At 40.5% G+C, this 22,083-nt stretch overlaps 1 protein-coding gene across 1 annotated transcript in view; it reads right to left on the reverse strand.

Moving 5' to 3' along the window:
• Window positions 1-5,067, reverse strand: part of LOC119741421 — a gene marked incomplete at its 5' end in the record, with an annotated part of 29,693 nt that extends 24,626 nt beyond the window's left edge. The window contains 2 exons of the mRNA XM_038217166.1: window positions 248-435; window positions 1,803-5,067. Of these exons, the coding sequence (XP_038073094.1) occupies window positions 248-435; window positions 1,803-5,067 (3,453 nt within the window). The remainder of the gene's footprint in view (window positions 1-247; window positions 436-1,802) is intronic.
• Window positions 5,068-22,083: the final 17,016 nt, after the last annotated feature.

The raw sequence follows: 22,083 nt of genomic DNA on the forward strand, positions 1-22,083 counted from the left end.
TCCAATATTACGTATGAGTACGATGACAAGAGCAAGGAATTTTATCCATGAGTACGAGCAAGAGTACATTTATAGAAGTACAAGTACTTTCCATGAGTACGAGCACATTTCAATGGGTATATGTTCGCAAATGTTTTCAGCAGTTACATGTAATCAATTTAATTTGTCATTATAATAGAAATGTAATTATTCCGTCAAAACAGAAACCCACAAAAAAGTTTCAAAGATTATAATAGACATCACATACCTTGAAATTGTCGGTTCCCGTCTCAGCCTCCAGTGGTTGTATGACTCCGATATCCAGCAGGCAGGAGCAGAGGAGCAAGACAGAGGTACGACCCTCAGAGGATGGGGAGGTGACTGAGGAGGATGGTGTGGGCTCATCCTGCTTGGGGTCTATCATGGTAGAACACAGCCAGTCAACTAGCCGACGACCTGCAACATAAATCATAACAGGACAAATATCACTAAAAATACATAGCTATCCAAGACTGCAAGGGTATAAAACATTAATGGAAAGCTGATTAGGCCAAAAAAATATATATTTCTGCTTCCGGTTTCCCTACCTACCCTATTATGACAGCCCCCATCCCTATGTTTTTATTGGAAAAATGAGAAAAAAACACCCAAAAGCATACATTTTTACCTTTTACCCTTGACTACACGCAGACGCCCCCATATGCATCATACATGAAAAAAATGGCCAAAAAATAAAATTTCCTACCTACCTGCCCTAAGTTCAAATGCCATGTAATCGGAAGCAGAAATATTGGGTTTTTTGGGGCCTAAACTATCCTTTAAACATGTACAACCTCAACTACAGTGTTGAAGTACATATCATAAATTTCACATGCTGAAACCAGCCACAAAGAGCAGCCACATGGGCACTATTTACAAGCTTCAAACGTTTTTTTTTTTTTTTAATGTCGTAATTCATCGTGCAATGGTCTGCATTTTGTTCCAGTCACTCATTTTGCAAGACTGTTTTAGGAGTAAATGGGGTTGTTTACTTACAATGTACACGTTATACATGTATGTTAAGGTACTTCTATTGAGTGTCAATGATTTAAATGGGGTATAAGTAAATATAGTGACTACTAAATTGAAAAACGTAGCAATTTAAAAGATGAGTACTGTTTGCATTATTATACATGTTATATTATGACATTTTGCATTTAAGAAGTAATTTCTCTGCTTAAGCTATTAAAATGGGCCACATTTTAATATGCACTGAAAAAAAAATACTGTGCAGATTTTTGAATAGTGTTGATTTTGACCATGGCATATGAAGCATACAGGATGCAATTATATGTGTAAGTGCCTCCTACTTCTACATGTTGCTATGGAGTACCGAAGTGAATACGTCACGCGCACAAAATGTGTGTAAAATTAGCGCATGATTCGGCCTGTGAACCAACACGCGCGCATGCTCCATTCGTTTGCACTACACTTTCTGGTTCTAAATGACGTCACACTTCGGTACTCCATGCTGGCACATTGCAGCCTATACAGAGCACATGATAAATTCCTCCAAATTAATTCCAGTTTAACAGCTTCAGTAATTGCTCCAGTCATGGTTGGTTTGTTTGCTACTTCAGTATTTCACTTGATTTCCAAAATAGATGATGGATTTTGTAAAATCTGCACACTCTTGTTACTGCTGCACATTTGGCATGTGTAATGAACTTCCATGAATGTGATTAACCCAAGATGTGTACATACTGTACTCTGTTAAAATATGGAAAACTAAACTACATGTAAAATATAAGGTGCATGAAACTTGAAATGCAAAAATTACTCACCAGTAAAGGTTTTCTGATCTTTGAAGTTAATCTTGAAGTCCAGCTTTGCGTGTTTTTCCCTCTCGGGGCTGATGAGTGTGGTCTTCCTTGGTGACATTATCCTTGGGCTTCTCAGCGGGGATGAATAAGGCGAGGTCAGAGGTGAAAGTTCACGCCACAGGCGCCCATCTGACCGGGTCCGTGTCACCCGCTGCCGTGGTGGAAATCCGGGCTCTTTGGTGGAGGGCTTGGCTGAAAATGTGAAGAGTGTGTCCGGTCTTTTGAGTCCCCCTTCTGGTTTTGAGGGTCCGGGAGGGGACGAGACTGCTAGTGGACCCTCGTCGAACTGAACCTTGGAACGCTTGGGGTCACTCTGGGGTCTCAGGGGTGATTCCGAGTCTGGGCTCAGGCTTGTTAGGGGTTCCGAGTTGATTCTGGTGGCTCGCTCACTCTCCGTGAGTTGATGCATGAGGTGTTTGGACTCATCGAAGGAGATGGAGCGCGTCTTCAGTGGCGTCTGCCATTTCTCCGAGAAGGAGAAGAGCTTGGCCATTGGTGTGACCTTCTCAATGAGGTTACTCCACTGCGGGAGGCTGGACCTGGCATCCTCAGATTCAAACACGTGGCTAAGATCTGCCTCCTGTCGGTCATCACCCGTGAACTGTTTCCTCTTCTGGCCTGACAGGGACTTATGGCTTGAAACGGAGGACATACTTTTCGTTCTACGCTTTGGAGAGCCACTCTCAGATGAGGATGAATCAGCTGTCGGCTCCTCAACAACACTACCGACCTCTTTACTTGCTTCCTCCACGCCTTCAGCACTTGTTTGGTTTTGGGAAGGTTTCAAAGCAGCAGGGCTTGATCCCTCCAAGTTGAGAGATCCCTTGATAGATTCGGACAGATCCTCGTTGACTAAATCGTCCAGAGGGTCTTTACTGTCGTTCAGTTCTGAGCGGCAGTCAAAATACTCGCTCGGACTCTCGGCACCGAAGTAAGTATCCCTCTCTCGCAATCTTGCCACTGTTGGGATCATCAACTGACCAAACTCCCCACTGGAGGTGCTTGGGGTACTGGTATTGCTACCCTTCAAACTCGCTTGATCCACTGGGCTGATCACGGTGGGAGAGTTGGGTACATTCAGGTCACTCTTCAGGCTTTCTTTAGTCGTAGTCTCCTTCCTAGGAATTACAGATTCAGGTGGGTCAGCCACGCTTGGGAGGGCAAAAGCGAAGTCAGGAGAATATTTCAAGAGAAAGTGATGATGACTTGCTTCTTTGCTTGCATCAGTTTTAGAGCTACTGCCCATCTGTTTAGTTTCCAGTTCACTGGGTTTTTTATTTGCGCCTTCATTCTCAGCCATGACTGGAGCTAAGTCATCAAGCGTAAGCAGAGGAAGACTTGATTTCCAGAACGACAGCTCACTGAATGATTCAGATGGAGGCAGTGACGTCTGCTCAGTCAGAGGAGTTTCAAAATGAAAGTCTCCTTTCGATATCCTCGAGCTGTTGACTATCTCTCCCACTTCGAGTGATGCAGTCACTACTGACATGGGTTCATCTGCTGCTCCTGCATCTTCAACTTGACCTAAATTTCCCGCATTGTCTTTCGAGACTGTGCTGCCATTCGCCCCAGCAGTCTCCCCCGAACTATCCATCGCTTGCCTCTCTTCCTCGGCAATATTTGGGATCTCTCCCTCAGCACCATCTTTGGTCATCCCCGTTGGGATTTGCTCGCCTTGATATTGCTGTTCTTCGGTTGCCAGCGAATCTGTCATTATAGCTACATTAATGTCTTCGGTATCCAAATTAGTCTCCCGCGTTGCATCCCCGAGGGCGCTTGTGCTTCCCCCCTCCGAGGTGTCAGATGATGGCTCATGATTCAGAATGTTTAAGTCTCGAGTGTCAGCGCCATTGCCTGGGGCTGTTAAATGATCCGCTTCGGCATCAGTATGTAGTCCATTCGATTCCGATGCGTTTCTTTGCATTTCCTCGCTATCCGATTCTTTTTCAGGCATTCCTTCTGAATCTTGTAGCGTATCTAGATTCACTTTTGGATCGCCTGCAGTGAAACTAGGTTCAGGGGGCGACTTGGCTTCAAGTGTTGCCAAGGTTAAAGCGTCTCTCTTGTCACGCGTGTTTGCAATCTCTTCTATGGTGATTTCATCCACCGTGATCGTCGATATGATCAGATGCTTCCCACTGTCCGACGAATGGGACGAATGAGGCGAATCCAGTTCTACTGGTCCTGAAAAACTGGTTGGTAGAACGCATATGGCATTTTCTTGAACTGTGTGCGTTTCAGGTTGAATACATTCATTAGATTGGTCGTGATCTTTGTACTTTTCACTCATCTGGTTTGCAGCAGCCGCTGAAACGGTCTGGCCCTTGAGTTCAGTCCCACCACATTGTAATTGTGCGGAGGCAGCACCAACACTTGAGTTTTCACAGGGTTGTGTGACTGACGTATTGTGGCTCTGAGCTGCAGCTGTGCATATATTCTCTCCGTTTGCTAGATCAGCAATGATTGACCCAGAGGCACTGGCATTACTCCTTATTTCACCTGTTCCTTCGGTGGCATTCCGGGAATTTTTCCCAGCCACTTCCTTACAAGATCTGCTTGTTTGTCCGGCATTGTTTAACTCCACAGACACTGGAAAGTCAGGCGGTTGTTTCAGCTGTGTGGTCTTTTCGCCGGTTACCAATACAGCTGGTTGACTCGTTTTACACGTATTACTCTCACTCTTTGGATTTGAGTCACACACATTAGCGTCACTGTCAGTACTTTGCAAAGCCACAGCAGGACCATCCTCTGTCGAGGGCACGGTATTTTTTACTAAGTTGACCTCTGACACAGTGCTCCCATTGTCTGTGTTTGCAGCTGGGGTTTGCCCCTGTAAATCTTGACTTACAGAGTTCAGTCCTTGATTCAGGGATTGCGTTGCGGTGCGAGATGATTGTTCCTGGCCCACTTCTGCCATTTTCTCATCAGATGTTGGAGGTTGATGCAAGCTCGGGTTACTCCCTTCTGAATTTTCACCAATAAGAGGGTCGGATATTGATGCGTCATGGTTTCTCCCTACTTGCACTTGTGCAGGTGTAATCCCTTCTCTCTGATTTCCGCTGCGTACACACTCGGCATATGAAACAGGTAGCCGGCCATCGCGTGATCCACTTTCATCTCCTCCGTTCCTTTCCTCCGAACCACTCTGCAAATTTACCGAATCTTCAACTGTCAATCTTTCATTTCTCTTGCCTGGATTGTCTCCACTCGGCAAATCCGATGATACATGTACATTTTGTACACCTGGTTTATCCGTGGTTCCGTTTATTCCGTCAAGACCTCCTTGGACGTGTTGGACTTCTTCCGGACCCTTGGGTGGTGGTTTTGGAGATGGTCCACCCCCATTTTTAACACTCTCATTGTTTCCCATACTGATATCGATCTCTGCGTCATCTTCTGTGGTTGAAATGGCATCAGAGTGTTCCTGGGACATCACTTAATTGACCACCAGAACCCAAAGTTACAACAGCCAGTTAAGCCCCGATAACCAACCTGCCTCTCCTCAAACGTTACGCAATTTTTTTCTCCACTCAAATCTCTTTGACCTTCATGCGCTGGTAAACCGTACACTGTAGAATGATTCTGTCCAAATCCTCACAGATACACCAATGAATGGCACAAATACACAGTACTACCTGAACCCAATATATTTGTGCCTAACTGTTCTCTCTCATATCACGGTATTCATTTAACAACTGTTGACAGCGTTCCAGACCAGTTACAGCCATCTTAATTTCCTGGTGCAGGGCTCTGTCTTTTGTGTCTGGTAGCTCTGTCCAATTTCAGTGCTGGGCTTATCCAGTCAGACATTGTCCATGTTCACAGACCTGTGACAAATAAGGGGAAAAAAAGAAACAGTGAACGATTTCATGTGGCACTGTATACATTTGCGGTGTATACAATAACTTGCAAGCCTGTTCTGTGTGTGACATCAAGCAGATCACAATGTTACCAATGTGTATAGAATATAACCACTGCATCATGTCATCTGCATTTGGGCAATTCCCGGTTACTCGCGTTACATTTTCGTAATGTGAGTAACCGATTTTGTGCGTCTTGTTCATCATACATAACACATTTTTCTGGATGTCATCTTTGGTACTTAGGTAGGTCTAGGTCTACTCTAACTACCATGGGGATAACAGTTATTAAACCTTTTCAGTAAGGTAATTACAGCCCAAGGAAACTCAAAAGTACATCAAAAATGTAACGTGAGTAACCGTGGAATTGCCCATTTGTTACGTAAATTGATGGCATTGTTTTCTAGTGCAGAGGACAATGTTTAACAACACTGGAACAATATTTTCCAAATGTCCTCTTGTGTTTACCTCATCAATTCTAGCCAATAATACACTGTATAAGAGTTGCACACTCGACAATGGATTCACAAATGAAACATGTACGTGTGTACATTGTAACAACCCTGGTGACAGGTCAAATTCACGATTTTTGCTTAATAGTGAATTAACAAATGTGCAAAAGAAACGGCGTCCAACGATTTAACACACCAATTTGCACAACAGGCATGTAAAAAAAAACCTGTCGAGTGACCTGGCAAGTGCGGCGATCTATTCTGACCAGCTATAATGCATGCCTGAAGGTACTTCAAAGCAATCTTGACCCCATACATAGGTGTACGGTACCTTTCACATACACACACACACTATTTACGGCACTATTAACAACGTGTTCTCAATCTGTACCAACCCATTCACAATGAGATTACGGCATCTCTTTAAAATCCGCATACCTCAGCAAATCCCTTATAAAATGTATTACACCCGCAATCCTGGGCCAAAGGGGGGGAAAAAACAACTCTCACATAGAAATCAGATGCCAGAATGGAATTGCAAAATAAAACCTTCAACGAGTCTGGAGTGTATTCAATTGTATTGTAACCCAAACATAAAGAAAATTTGTCAAGGCAATATCACTCAAGCGCAACAACTAAGGCAACTTAGTTTCTAAATCGCACTGTACATGTATCAAAAATATTCAGATCTACATTGTACTTGTACATGTACGAACATGCACGTACGTATACAATTAACTGGGCTATTCGTGTAAGCACTTCATTTACGGGTATTTAACTTTATGGACCCCGTACACAAGCATGACATTGACAAGTTTACATTATGATGACATGTCAAGTTGTGTGAAATTGTACAAATCCATGCTTATGAAATACATACATTTACATACACTTTTACCTTCTACGGCTTGAAGGAAGAAGAAATCAAAATGACAACAAACAAACAAACAAACACAAAACATTACATGCACAACCCAAAACATAACCCCAAAAAACAAAAAAAACAAAAAACTCCAACACGGCATTGGCTGTAATAATTTGTTTTAATTGATCTTTCTCAAGCAACATATAAATTTATTAACTTAAATCTGCATCCAAATGATTCTCAAGGAAAGCTTCAAACATTTTTTGGGGTCTAGCACTCACATCACTTACTTCCTCAAATATAACTAAATCACTCTTATTCGATCATCACATACACATGCATGTCAGGTGCCACTGGCATTCAAAGCAGACGACTCAGAAAGTCTACATCTCATCAGTCTGGTCAACACACACCTTTCTCCAGTGTCACAGTATACATGGAATCATATCAGTCCCTGTCTGTCTGCACTTGTCTGCTTGCTACATGTTGTAATTCCAGCCAAATGAAAGTGGTTATAGATGCCAAGTATGACATCATCATCTCCCAGCGGAGACGAGAGAGGGTCAATCAGACAGTCGGTGAGCAGTCAAGCGTGTCTGTGCACAGCACAATCCTACCATGGAGCTAATGTACATATCCTACAATATACCGGGTACATAATGTATTTGTGTACATCAACATAGGACTCTATCCCTGCTCTGACTCAAAAACAGGCCTCGGGAGTGTACAGTGCTATTAATTATATATGTATGCATGTACATCCACACATGCTAAATGTTTATGTACAACATTGTGTTTCTTTTAAAACAATTTCATTTTTAAATACTTTTAAACAATCATTTATGAATGTTAAAAAAATAATATGATTCAATTCGTGGACTTCAGACTTCCATGCTCGATCTGCTGTAAAATTTCCTTTAAGTGGATTTCACCTCTGCTGACAGATTAAGGAAGAGGGATACAGTGTACATGTACTTTAGAAGAAAAAAAGGAAAAGATGCAAACAACAAACTTGTACAAATTTATCATACACATATTATGTACGTCAAGGATTCTATGGCTATCTCGGCACATGAAAACCTGATTTGTTTTAATCATTTAACACAAAATTGCAAGAAAATGAAAAGAAAAAAAAAAAAAAATTTTTAAAATTTACGGATCGTTTTACACTGGTTTTGAAATGCCTCACTGGTGACACATACATGTAATGAACGTCTGAACTTTAGCAAGTTAAGCCTACTTATGCAGTTTTCATATTGATGCATCGTCACAGATGGGGCCCAAACTGCATAGGACCCCGGTATTTAACACAAACTGCATGGTGAAAACCCACACAAAACACATGCTATGTGCACATTTAGCAGCCTACCAGTAGGTTATGGTTCAGCAAACCTAAATTTCCTCCTCGCTTAAAGGGAATATACATCATTTGCTTTTGCTGTAATTTTCCGAAATGGATGGAATTGGGGGGTTGGAAATATAAAGCAAATATAGTTACACTGACTTTTTTGAGGTTTTGGGTTCGAAAATGCTATAAAACCAAGAAAAAAAATCATTTTCCTGTAGTCTGGTTCCCTGACTCCATATAAGAAGAAACATAGCAGTTTACATACATTGGGGAATTGTAAGGTCAGGGAACCAGTCTAGCTGGCTTGTACCCGTTCATAGGTGTGTAATCCATTGCAAACAAGTGCGATGGTCAATTGGGGCCAGTGTTTGAAAAAAACCCAGTTTTTTCCAACGCTGGTCGGCCGACCAGCGTTGGAAATTGATACAAAAGTACCACTTTTCTTGAAAATGACAGTAAACCAGGTGCCATGATTTTACAGGATGCTTTACACTGTCATTCACTAACAGTCCGGCAAGGTATTTCAAAATGATTTGGTGGTTTTATTTTTTGATGTTTGCAAATGTTGTATTTTCCCTTTAGATCACAGACCATTTACATGATACCACAACCTCTGCTCATTTTCAACGCTTAACAAATAAGACTAGACATGTACAAATCTATCAATTAAAAAAAAAGCTACATGTATGTAACTATAATTGAAATGGACAATTTTAAAGTGAAGATACATTTTAACATGAAACTGTTGATGATTTGATGAAGGCGATGTTGTTTTCAATTCTCGGATTCAATAACAATCACTCCCACATACCTTAATTTTTGTGAAAGAAAGTGGTTTGACCCATTCAGCAAAATGCCAATTCTTTTAGATCTTACAAAAATCAAATTGTTTCATGTTTTGGGTGTCGTGTTCTGAGACTGAGTAAACAGTACATCTGTAATTTCCCTAATGTATTCCACCGACAGACCCTGTGCATGTACTCCATAGTAACATTGCCTGCAGACATCAACCTAAGCTGTCAACATTGGCTGTCTGCTGTCACGATGGTGCGTTAAGAGCAATGGTATTAGGCCTAAAAAAAATAGTTCTGCTTCCGATCACATGGCATTTGAAACTAAGGTAGGTAGGTAGGGAAATACTTTTTTTGGGGCGAATTTTTTTTGTCAAGAGAAAAGGTAGAAACTGATGGTTTTGGGTGTTTTTTTTCTCATTTTTCTCATAAAAAAATTAGGGTACAATGTAGGGGCTGTCAGAATAGGGTAGGTAGGGAAACCGGAAGCAGAATTATTATTTTTTTGGCCTTACCAAACTATGTATAATGTACATGTTCATACATGTACATGTATGTACAAGTATCAGTGCACACACATACTGCAAATTCGCTAAATACCAGTAGTAAATTTAGCACAAGAGAAAAGAATTAACTGAACTAAAAATGATTAAATACTTCTTTCGAAGAATTTCATCCTTACATTACATTATTATGCCTGATTATTACTTTTTTGGCAAATTAGAATGTACATTGAAAAAAATACACGCAATATTAAAAAAAAAAAAAAAAAAAGTCATACAAGGCGTAAAAGATTAAAATGTATAGTTGGACTATTATTATCGCGGCAACTGTATAATCTTGGCATCAGAAATTTGTCATTTTGTGGTGCCAGTATTCCCTCAAGAAGCGATTTCATCCAGTTCATCGATGGCTAAGGACTTCTTGCCGAGTTGACTTAATTTTTTAAAATGACGATAAAAAAATGTCGTGTCTTTTGATACTTTTAATTGATGATATTTAATTTTCACATTTTTCTTAACTTGCAAATTTCCCTTCATCATGTCTGCCAAAAGGTACTCTCTATACATCTTTAGGCCTAATGCTGCTACATTGTACATGTCCATGCAAGTTCCGTTGTCTGGTTCCCATTCTCCTGCTGTCAAAGGTTAATGACGTTGAAGAACGATATTTCCAAAGGGAAATTGTAGAAACTTGTAAGGAATCCAAATAAGAACTAGCGTACCTCTAACTGAAAAATAAAAACCACATTTACACCCAACAAGGGTAAAACATCCGGGCAGTGGGGGAAGGAGGAGGGGGATACCTTGGGGTGCCCAAAATGTTTCAGGGGAGGGGGGGGGGGGCACTGAAGGCAAATGATTTTTTTTTTCCATTTTAAGATTTTAAAGGGACACTGGGTCTGGGAAAAGCCCAATTGGGCTACAAAACGCGCTTTGAACGAAATTATGTTAATCAGAAAGAACACATGTAAACATCCACACAACTACATTGTACCGTATCCTTTAAACATTGGGCGTTTTTGTGCTATTCCTGTATTATGCGTGCGAAAACGAATTTCGGGGTCCACTTTTTGCATTTTGCGGACGTCGAAGAAAATTTTATTGTGTGCATTGGTGTTTGGTCACCGCTGTTCTCGAGACACACAACGTGTATCCTACACTGAGAACGACAGGAAAAACGTATTCGTACTCCGTCGTGTCCGATGTAAACAACCGGGGGTTTTCGTCTTTTCTCGGGAACAGTAAGACATTTGGCTGGTTCCCTTTCAACCACATGTTTGAAATAGGATAAGTAAACAATCTCAAACATGAAATTTTCAGGGATTTTAGGACCTAGTGCCCCTTTAATCGGGAGGGTGGAGGCATCTGGGAGCATAGACATCCGCTGAGGGGCACTTGACACGCCCCCCCCCCAAAAAAAGTTCAATTGACCAATATACAACAAGCGAACTCTGCATGATGTCAAATGTCACCAACACAGCACAGCACGATCCGTTCCACTCTTGCATGTTGCACTTCACTCACGTTGGATTTGCACAACAATCTCTTCAATACTGAAAACTACATTTCCGTTGGCTCGTATACTAGTGTAGACATCAGAATATCATGAAAGTTTCTGAAATGAAGCTCAAATGTCTAATTTTGCTACATTTTTGTAGTTGCCAACATTCAGTTCAATGCACAATCTCTTCCCCTGCAACGGGTATTTTCATCACAATTTCTATGTTGACATCATACACATAAATTTACAAAATGGCCGATCACTGTAAATCTCACAGACGAAAATATGGTGACGAGTAGGTTTTAAACCGATCAAAATACACTAAAACAGGGAAAAATGTCTTGATTCTTTCTGTCTGAGTTGAAAAACCTCCACAAAAATCAGGCCAAAGTGCAGATGACCCGGATGTCTGTGGATTTGCACACAGTGACAGAGTTGATTTCATTGATTTTTCGGTGGTATAACCCGAAGATATGAATTATGACAGGTTAATTTTTCTTTGTGACTTGTGTACACAAATTTATAGGCCTATATGTAGTTTGCCGCCTTGTCAGGATCCGTTGTTTTTGTCCACAGTGAAAAGTCAAACAGTCACAGGCGTGAAGACAAGCACAGTACTACAAGTTATTACAAAAAACACAGTGATCGTGTAGTGTAGGGTCCTGTTTCTATAATAAGGGAACAAAATCCACTTTTAAGTACATGTACATTGTAATTTGACTTACTAAACATTGGTGCCAATAAGAACAAACAGTTATGCTGTAGATAGAGGGTAGGGTTTCGAAATGTTGAGGTAAAAATGACACTGACGACAACAAAATGCAATACTGAAGTTTAATGACGATCAACGCGATGTAATTTTTGTAGGCCTACCGTGAACCATGGAGGAAGACATGAATGATAATTAATACCGTGCTGAATCATACGACACCAACTGTAATATGGGAAAACGCTTACATGTACATGTACAAAAAATGGTAATTTCCAATCTGTAATTTCTACCCCAGAACTACCAGAAATTGTTCAAATTACAAACATGACAAACAAGGTGTCATTGGAACATGCAGAATTGAGAGGAGTCTGCTTGCTTACAAGTTACATGTACGTTCAAAAGGTCCTTTTTTGGAATAATAAAACACCCTTGACCATGTTGATTCAAAAATCTAATTTGACCAAAACTAAATGGCAGTGTATATTTCGCCGGAGACGGCAAACGTTAGCTTGCCAGATATGCATTGAACATGCGCAGTTACTGTGTTTTTTTTACCTCGACATTTTCCGGTGACATATTTTAGTCTGGCTCCATGCCAATATTATCGTTGTAACTTCGTATTCACAAGATGGGAATCAGACCATTTTACAATTTCGGACCTATATTTCCCTTCAAAAAAAAAATCCTCCAGAGCCACAAATCTGAAAAAGAAAATGTAATACTCACAATAAAATGTTTGAGACATGTTAAAATAATAAAAGAAGAATATTCTTATTTTTGGGGATGGGGAAAAACCTTACAAATTTCGCCAGTACAGCACCCTCTGTTGATATGGATTGCTGCGGCAAAACTTTAGTAAACGTTAGCTTGCCAGCATTACCTCCGGCAATATATCCACTATCAAACTAAATTAGGCCCGGGCACTACACTCCAAGTCACTACACATGCTACACTGTACACAATTGCAAACAAAACACCACACATTCTTATTAGGGAGTCCGGCACTAGTTTTAGGGTTTTTTAAGAGCACCCCCCACAAAAGAGAACTGGCCCTAGGCCCCTATATCATCATGACAAGACAAATGACAAACAACAAATATAAACATGATAAATGTTACTTGTTAGGCCTACTTAATTAATTAAGTAAAACACATACCTAATTGCAGTAACTCCAGCTGACATGCTCATATTCATTCACATGTTGTAGCATGTGAATGAGGAGCAACTATAGAATGCAGGGCCACGCCGAAGCAAGGTTTTTTATTTTGCCTGGAGGCGTGGATGGAGTAGGAGTAATAGATATGCAAACCTGCAAAAAAGTGCTAAGTACAGCGAAGGAATGCACTGCACTTGTCTTCAAAGCTTCTCATGAAGGATCGGAAGGGAGGGCGTGCTTGTAAATGTGTTGGGGGCACTGTCTGGAGCGGCGGAGGCGCGGAGTCTTGGAGTCGCAGAATCGCGGAGACGCGGGGCACTGGAGTGGCGGAGGCGCGGAGTCGCGGAGTCGCAGAGACGCGTACCGATAGAGGGCGCAATTCTCGGCGGAATCTTTTTGAGAACGAAGCATCCATATCCATTTTAAATGGGCGGGCCAATTAGGAAGGGGGGGGGGAGGGCGACGGGGCACTGTCTGGAGTCGCGGAGGCGCGGAGTCGGGGAGTCGCAGAGTCACTTTAATTGGGCGGGCCAATTAGGAAGGGGGGGGGGGAGGGCGACGGGGCACTGTCTGGAGTCGCGGAGGCGCGGAGTCGGGGAGTCGCAGAGTCACTTTAATTGGGCGGGCCAATTAGGAAGGGGGGGGGGAGGGCGACGGGGCACTGTCTGGAGTCGCGGAGGCGCGGAGTCGGGGAGTCGCAGAGTCACTTTAATTGGGCGGGCCAATTAGGAAGGGGGGGGGAGGGCGACGGGGCACTGTCTGGAGTCGCGGAGGCGCGGAGTCGGGGAGTCGCAGAGTCACTTTAATTGGGCGGGCCAATTAGGAAGGGGGGGGAGGGCGACGGGGCACTGTCTGGAGTCGCGGAGGCGCGGAGTCGCGGAGTCGCAGAGTCGCTTTAATTGGGCGCGCAAATTAGGAAGGGGGGGAGGGCGACGGGGCACTGTCTCTCAGTGGTGGAGGCGCGGAGTCGCGGAGTCGCAGAGACGCGCACCGATAGAGGGCGCAATTTTCTGCGGCTCCACGACTCCACGATCGATTTTCAGAGGTAGGTCGACTGCGGTTCCACGCCTCCACGCAGCCGTACGGAGGCGCGGATGTAGAGTAAAGTGGCCCTGCATTCTATAGTTGTACCTGTGAATGAATATGAACAGATGAATGCATGAGCATGTCAGCTGGAGTTAGAGTTTTATTTGTAAAATTGTATTTTCTCCACGAACCAAGAAAGTCGAAATCATGCTTGTGTAATCAACGTAAATGTAGAACAGCTGATTGACTATGTGGTAGTTAATAATACTCACCGTTTACATCGAGGAATGGAAGAATAGTCCAGACTGCATCCTCACTGCTCACCGATCCCGCACAAGTTTCCGCGATCAGCAGATCACTTTCACTTGACACTAATTTGTACGCGATGCATTATGTGATTGTACCCAGACTCCCCACGACAAATTTCATGGGAAAACTCGCAGATCTTTGGGTTACCATACTTAAAATAAAGTCCACGTTAAGTTGACAGTGAGGGCGCTCGATATTCAAAACAAAGGCACGTGCGTGCAACACCAGCGCACACTTGCCGCTCACCGCGGAAGCCTGACATAAAACATGGTCTCACTTTTTTTTTATTGATGCTAATTACTTTGAGACATGCTCCAATAAGTCTCATTAACAATATCCTGCTTTATTAGAACCGATATCATCGAAAGGAGTTGAGTCTTTTTTATTTCATGAAATTATTCAGTAAAAGAAAACTCGGAGCGCGTGTACTGCATGGAGCCTTCTGAGCAAAAGGGCTTCAATCGGCGAGTCAGTTTATTTTCTTTGGTCAACTTCAAAATTGAATTGAATCTACACAGTTCCCCGTGGTTCATTTAAGGATTTTGAAAAGTAAAAGTCTAGATATAATTTTTTGTTGTAATAGAGCAGAATGATGACTTTTTGGCAACGTGCTGCCGACCATAATGAACGGTGGGTTATTGTAATTGCCACACATTTTTGCTTCCATGCTTTTAATAGTGTTCTTCTTTTAATGGTTCCACAGTTACTATGTATATTATTGGGTAACGTAGGGATCAGACCCTACCCCGAGGTCAAGGGGAAGTTTGGTTAAGGGAACCTCAGCTCCTTCTAGCTCGTGAGGTGAGGTCTTGAACAAGTTCAAGTTCAAAGAATTCCCCCAAAGTAAGAGTTCAAGGTTGTTTATGAAGTCAAAATCAAAAGTTTAAAACTCATCAATTGAAGTTTGGTAAGACTATTTGATGAAATCTGTTGAGAAGAAATGCGCCCAACTTTAGATCACAAGGGTATAGCCATATAGGATATTTCAATGTCCTCATAGTTATCCATGTCGTATATTTTGTAAGTTAGGGTATTTAAAAAGAACATCCAAATGAACTTTTCGGGGTTTTTTTAATGTACCAATGATCTTTGCATAAATACATTTCACGGCGGCAATTTTTGTAAAATTCCGATAATAATAACAACTGTCAGGTGACAACCTTCTGAAATATTGTTGGTGCTTTGGGACCAGTCGGTCTCGATGCCACTCGCCGCCGGACTGCTGGGCGATCGCCCATCAGGATTACGTCATTAGCATTCTTTCGTCTGTAGTCCAAGATTGTGCAGGAAGCAATTATGCAAATAACGCGTTTAGAAGGCGTGCACACGTATTGTTACATTCATGCCTCGCTGATCCCCACAGTGTAGCATGCCGGGTCGCGTCTTAAGACTGTTTCAGCGCATCAGCGTTGACTGTCATTGTGTTCCTCACGCTCACACATACACTTGCACTTACCGTTCATACATTGCCTGTAATTTATTTCGGTAAAATTGTTAGCTTAGTTCTGTACTAGGTTTATTTTAATTTAACATGTGTGTTACTGGTTGGCCATATCACACAGCCACTTGTAGCAACATTCGCCATAGCTGTCTTGCACCAAGATCAGCGCCAAGTAAAGCACAAGGTATGTCTTTATGTTGCATGTTCGAATTATGTTTTTTTCATTCAAATTGTACGCAAGATATCGTTTTATATTGTATTAATAATGTTAGTTACAGTAAATAAGAATCAAGGTACGTGCAGTGACATTGCGTTCGCACGTGAAAAAAACAAATTTGTAATGGAGTAAGTAAGGTACGTGCAGTGACATTGCGTTCGCACGTGGGAAATTAAAATTTACCAAGGAATTAAAGTTAGGTACGTGCAGTGACATTGCGTTCGCACGTTGAAGATGAAAACATTGGGCGTGACTATAGTATCCGTTAATCCCAGAAAGTTTTGATTTTTCAAACATGATTTTTGCAAGCTGAGCGAAAAATCACTTTATCACGGGCCTGGAAAACACTTCCTATTTGAGGAATCTGTGAAGAAAAATGAGTTTGTCACCTGAAACGAAGAACTCCTTATAAACTTATTTCGATTATCAATAGTCAGGATAGGAATTAGTCCGATACGTACAGTGACATTGTGTTCGCACAAGGACATAAACATTACATCGGATGTTTCTTGAACAGTTTGAATCGTTTACCTTGACCGACCTATTTATAATTACTATTTTTGTTTTAAAGCCGGGTGGCATTTCAGTGGAATCTTTCCTTTTCAAATAATCCCTGAGTTTTTTTAATACCATCGCTATACTTTACACCAGTACTTTAAATTATAACTAATTAAAAAATATTAATATAAATTTATGAACATTCTGGGGAAAAGCATAACCTAAACATTTTATAAATGTATGACCAATATGGGGAAAAGTGTATAACCAAGAAATACATTGGGATTTTGTAAAGTTTGGAGGGGTGAAGAGGCAGCTCGCGTGCATTGTTAAGCAGCAGCGCAAAGCAGCCAGTTGCTTAGGCTAGGAGTGTGTGATAGGGACAGTGTTTAGTTAGGGTCAGGAATTCGATTTAAATTCGGTCAAATGCCATCGAAATTCGAACGCGTTTAGAACGTAAACCTCTACCGCGCTTTACCGCCTTTTCATTTTGGTGGTTGAACTTTTTCTGAACAAAATCCAAGCCAAAATATGAAAGTAAAACCCAACGCAAATACATACCAAGACCTAGAGGCTAGGGGACATAGGGGACTTGAATATTTTATTTGCGTATTACGTACGTACATGATGTTATCACGTTCGCATTTGATAATATAATTAAGTTTTTAGTCACGTACGTACGCAATTATATTGCGGACGTACATTTTGTACGTAATATACTTTTATTACGTAAGTACGTGATGATAAGTACATATGCAATATAATCACGCCCGTACGTGTTTGTATTTCGTATGCATTCGGCAATATTACGTTGGTGCGTTATATTATGTGATCACGTACACAATAATATTGTATACGCAATTATTGCGTATACACAATAATATTGTGAACGTACTAGGCCTGCATAATGTAATATTTTCACATATGTATGTAATAACAAGTGCGTTTTTGATTTCGTATGTATATTGCGTAGGTACTTAATATTATGACCACGTAGGTACGCAATATTATTGCGTACGTACGTAATATAATATTATTACTACGTAATTACGTACGTAATATAAACATGAACGTACGTTATTTAATTACATATGTGCCCAATAATATTGCGTATCGAGGTGTACGTGATGTATGATCACGTACGTACGCCCTATATTTGTCACATAGTTCACAATAATACGTACGTATGTAATATCATCGCGTAGGTACGCGATGATTTTACATATGCGCGTAACTATTATCACCTGCTTACTTGATACCATCGTGTTCGTACGTCATACAACTGTACTAAGAAAAATCTAAAATTAAAATGTCAAATAAAAATCTTCCCCTGTAGGTCTTCTTAAATTCAAGGTCATTTTTTTATACCGGAGAAACTTTACCCACGCGATTTCGTGTGCCAATACCATACTTCGAATAATTATCGGCGATCAAATCTAGATAAATGTGAGCAAATGATAGGGCCTATATTAGGAGCAAGCACAACCCGCTGCAAGCATGCGCACATCGAGCCTCTAAGCAGCGCAATAATCTTCATTGGGGAGGGGTGGGGATGGGGCAGGGGGTTAGGCGTTAACTCTACCCAAAAACTTTTTTATAACTAAGCCATCATACCCTAAAAGTTTCAGAGTCTTTATGAAACAGTTTAAATAAGTCTAAAACGCAAATTGTATAATGATCAATGACACTGTGCCTTCTGCCTTGTCAAATAATTGTATTCCTAAAATTGAAAATACTGGTGTAAATTTTGCTCTGAAATTTAAGTCTGATTTCATAGTTGATTGATAATCGTTTTGTGATATTTTGACGATCCACTGGAATACTGCCCATTGTATTAATGTTCAAGAGCAGGCAAAATAGCAATCAGTGTCAGGTATACGTGCAGTGACATTGCGTTCGCACGTGAGAAATTAAAATCTGTAAGGAATAAATCAGGTACGTGCAGTGACATTGCGTTCGCACGTTTAAAATTCAAATTTGTAAAGGAATAAGTTAGGTATACGTGCAGTGACATTGCGTTCGCACGTTTAAAATTCAAATTTGCAAAGGAACAAGTAAGGTACGTGCAGTGACATTGCGTTCGCACGTTTAAAATTCAAATTTGCAAAGGAATAAGTAAGGTACGTGCAGTGACATTGCGTTCGCACGTTTAAAATTCAAATTTGTAGAGGAATAAGAAAGGTACGTGCAGTGACATTGCGTTCGCACGTTTAAAATTCAAATTTGCAAAGGAATAAGTAAGGTACGTGCAGTGACATTGCGTTCGCACGTTTAAAATTCAAATTTGTAAAGGAATAAGTAAGGTACGTGCAGTGACATTGCGTTCTCACGTTTAAAATTCAAATTTGCAAAGGAATACGTAAGGTACGTGCAGTGACATTGCGTTCGCACGTTTAAAATTCAAATTTGTAAAGGAATAAGTTAGGTACGTGCAGTGACATTGCGTTCGCACGTTTAAAATTCAAATTTGCAAAGGAATAAGTAAGGTACGTGCAGTGACATTGCGTTCGCACTTTTAAAATTCAAATTTGCAAAGGAATACGTAAGGTACGTGCAGTGACATTGCGTTCGCACGTTTAAAATTCAAATTTGTAAAGGAATAAGTAAGGTACGTGCAGTGACATTGCGTTCGCACGTTTAAAATTCAAATTTGTAAAGGAATAAGTAAGGTACGTGCAGTGACATTGCGTTCGCACGTTTAAAATTCAAATTTGCAAAGGAATACGTAAGGTACGTGCAGTGACATTGCGTTCGCACGTTTAAAATTCAAATTTGTAAAGGAATAAGTAAGGTACGTGCAGTGACATTGCGTTCGCACGTTTAAAATTCAAATTTGTAAAGGAATAAGTAAGGTACGTGCAGTGACATTGCGTTCGCACGTTTAAAATTCAAATTTGCAAAGGAATACGTAAGGTACGTGCAGTGACATTGCGTTCGCACGTTTAAAATTCAAATTTGTAAAGGAATAAGTAAGGTACGTGCAGTGACATTGCGTTCGCACGTTTAAAATTCAAATTTGCAAAGGAATACGTAAGGTACGTGCAGTGACATTGCGTTCGCACGTTTAAAATTCAAATTTGTAAAGGAATAAGTTAGGTACGTGCAGTGACATTGCGTTCGCACGTTTAAAATTCAAATTTGTAAAGGAATAAGTAAGGTACGTGCAGTGACATTGCGTTCGCACGTGGAAATTCAAATTTGTAAAGGAATAAGTAAGTTACGTGCAGTGACATTGCGTTCGCACGTTTAAAATTCAAATTTGTAAAGGAATAAGTAAGGTACGTGCAGTGACATTGCGTTCGCACGTGGAAATTCAAATTTGTAAAGGAATAAGTTAGGTACGTGCAGTGACATTGCGTTCGCACGTTTAAAATTCAAATTTGCAAAGGAATACGTAAGGTACGTGCAGTGACATTGCGTTCGCACGTTTAAAATTCAGATTTGTAAAGGAATAAGTAAGGTACGTGCAGTGACATTGCGTTCGCACGTTTAAAATTCACTTAAGGACAGTGACGTTGACAGGTCAATGTCGCTTCTAAGGGATGTCCTCTTCGGTGCATATTAGTAGCGCCGACTTCCAAGAGGCCCCTTCCTGCAGAGGACTCGAGAGACTTAATAACTTGAAAAGTTAAACTAGCCTTGAACAAAAAAACTCAAAGAATTAAGCCACTCAATAAATAGCCATAAAGAGAAAACTGAAATTTAATCATTAACACTAATTACCAAAGGAGTTATTTGTTAAGATGACGATGCAAAAGCGCTAAACGGAATTAAAAGATTTCTGCATTTAAATCTGGGATTAACACCGTCTGTAAAAGCGCACATTGTTTCATCTCTTATATAATTGCTAAATGTGTAGTGTGAGCATACAGTGAGGTCACAATAGAGAATGATGATCAAAAAGATCTTACTTTTGGTTCATTATACTTGTATAAATTTAAAGATTTATTGAAGAGATGTTTTTGTTATTTTTCGAGAAGGAGGCTCATAATTTGATAGACTTCAATCAATGGATTCATGGCAGAGAATGAAGTGTGTATAATTATTTCCATTGTAAATGTTGCATGTTGACAAACGAGGGAATTTGGTTTATTGCCGCTTTGTGTGGACTGCTTTCTATGTGTGGCGTGATTTTATTTCGTGTCATTTTCTCTGCATTTTGTAAAAGGAAAAATGAAAGGTTTTTTATTCAACTTTCGTTTCGGCTCACGAAAATGACAACTCGTATGTACTACAAAGCAGACGTTGAAAAAAATAATACTTGAAATCATTGTTACTTTTTTTTCTCGACTGAAATACTTCGGGGAATAACGGTTTCAAAGCAGCAACGATCAGAAACAACGACAATACAAAATGTAGGCCCTACGCTAAAATCTACAGCGGCATTGGAAGAAATAATAGCCGAAATCGGCGCTACTTTACAGCAGTGCCTATCCGGAAAAAAATTACTACTATGACGAAAATGGAAAGAAAAAAATCAAACCTGTGTTACCCACAAACTAAAAAAGAAAACGGTTACGGAAATATCCACAACAAAGCGAAGAAAGACATAAAATGACGAACAGAATTACGGCAAAAATTAACTGTAGAAGCGACAGAAATAAACACTTGAAATCGGTGTAAATTTTCCAACTTCGATGCCATGCAAAAGTTGACTGCAAATACCATAAATTATGATCGGCAGAAACGGTTACGACAACGTTTCAAACAGTTGGAAAACAACGTTTTGCAAACGGGATAAATTCGAAACGACAACAGTACAAAATGTACGCCAAACTACAGCGGCATTGGAAGAAATAACAGCCGAAATCAGCGTTACTTTTACCATTACAGCAGTGCCTACTCGGAAAAAAGGACGAAAATGGAAACAAAAGTCAAATCGCAATTACATACAAACGGTTACGGAAATATCCAAATCTAAGCAACGAAATACAGAACATGATGAACAGAAATTACGGCAAAAATTAACAGTAGGAGCGACAGAAATAAACCCATGAATTCCGGTGTAAATTTTCCAACTTCGATGCAATGCAAAAATTGGTTATATACAAATACCGTAAATTATGATCGGCAGTAACCGTTACAACGCTTCAAACAGTCGGAAAACAACGTTTTGCAAACGCAAAAATTACAGTAGAAAAACAAAATGTTGGAAATTACGGCAAAAATCACAGCTGGATTTGATTTCAAACAACAGTTGCCATCTCGAACCAAAAAAACCGTTAAAAGAAACTTTACGAGTATGACGAAAATGGGGAAAAAATCAAATCGGTGTTACCCACAAACTAAAAAAAAAACGGTTACGGAAATATAGGAGCAAAAGAAAATCGGCTACAAATACCGTAAATTATGATCAGCAGTAACCGTTACAACGCTTCCAACAGTCGGAAAACAACGTTTTGCAAACGGGAAAATTACAGTAAAAAAACAAAATGTTAGAAATAACGGTAAAAATCACAGCGGTATTTGATTTTTAAAAAAATACCATCTCGTCGAACCAAAAAAAAACCTGTTAAAAGAAACGACGGAATTTACAGCAATTTGAAAAGCATTTTCCCGTAGG

This window comes from Patiria miniata, unplaced genomic scaffold (genome assembly GCF_015706575.1).
Source record: "Patiria miniata isolate m_02_andy unplaced genomic scaffold, ASM1570657v1 HiC_scaffold_5, whole genome shotgun sequence".
Taxonomy (NCBI): domain Eukaryota; kingdom Metazoa; phylum Echinodermata; class Asteroidea; order Valvatida; family Asterinidae; genus Patiria; species Patiria miniata.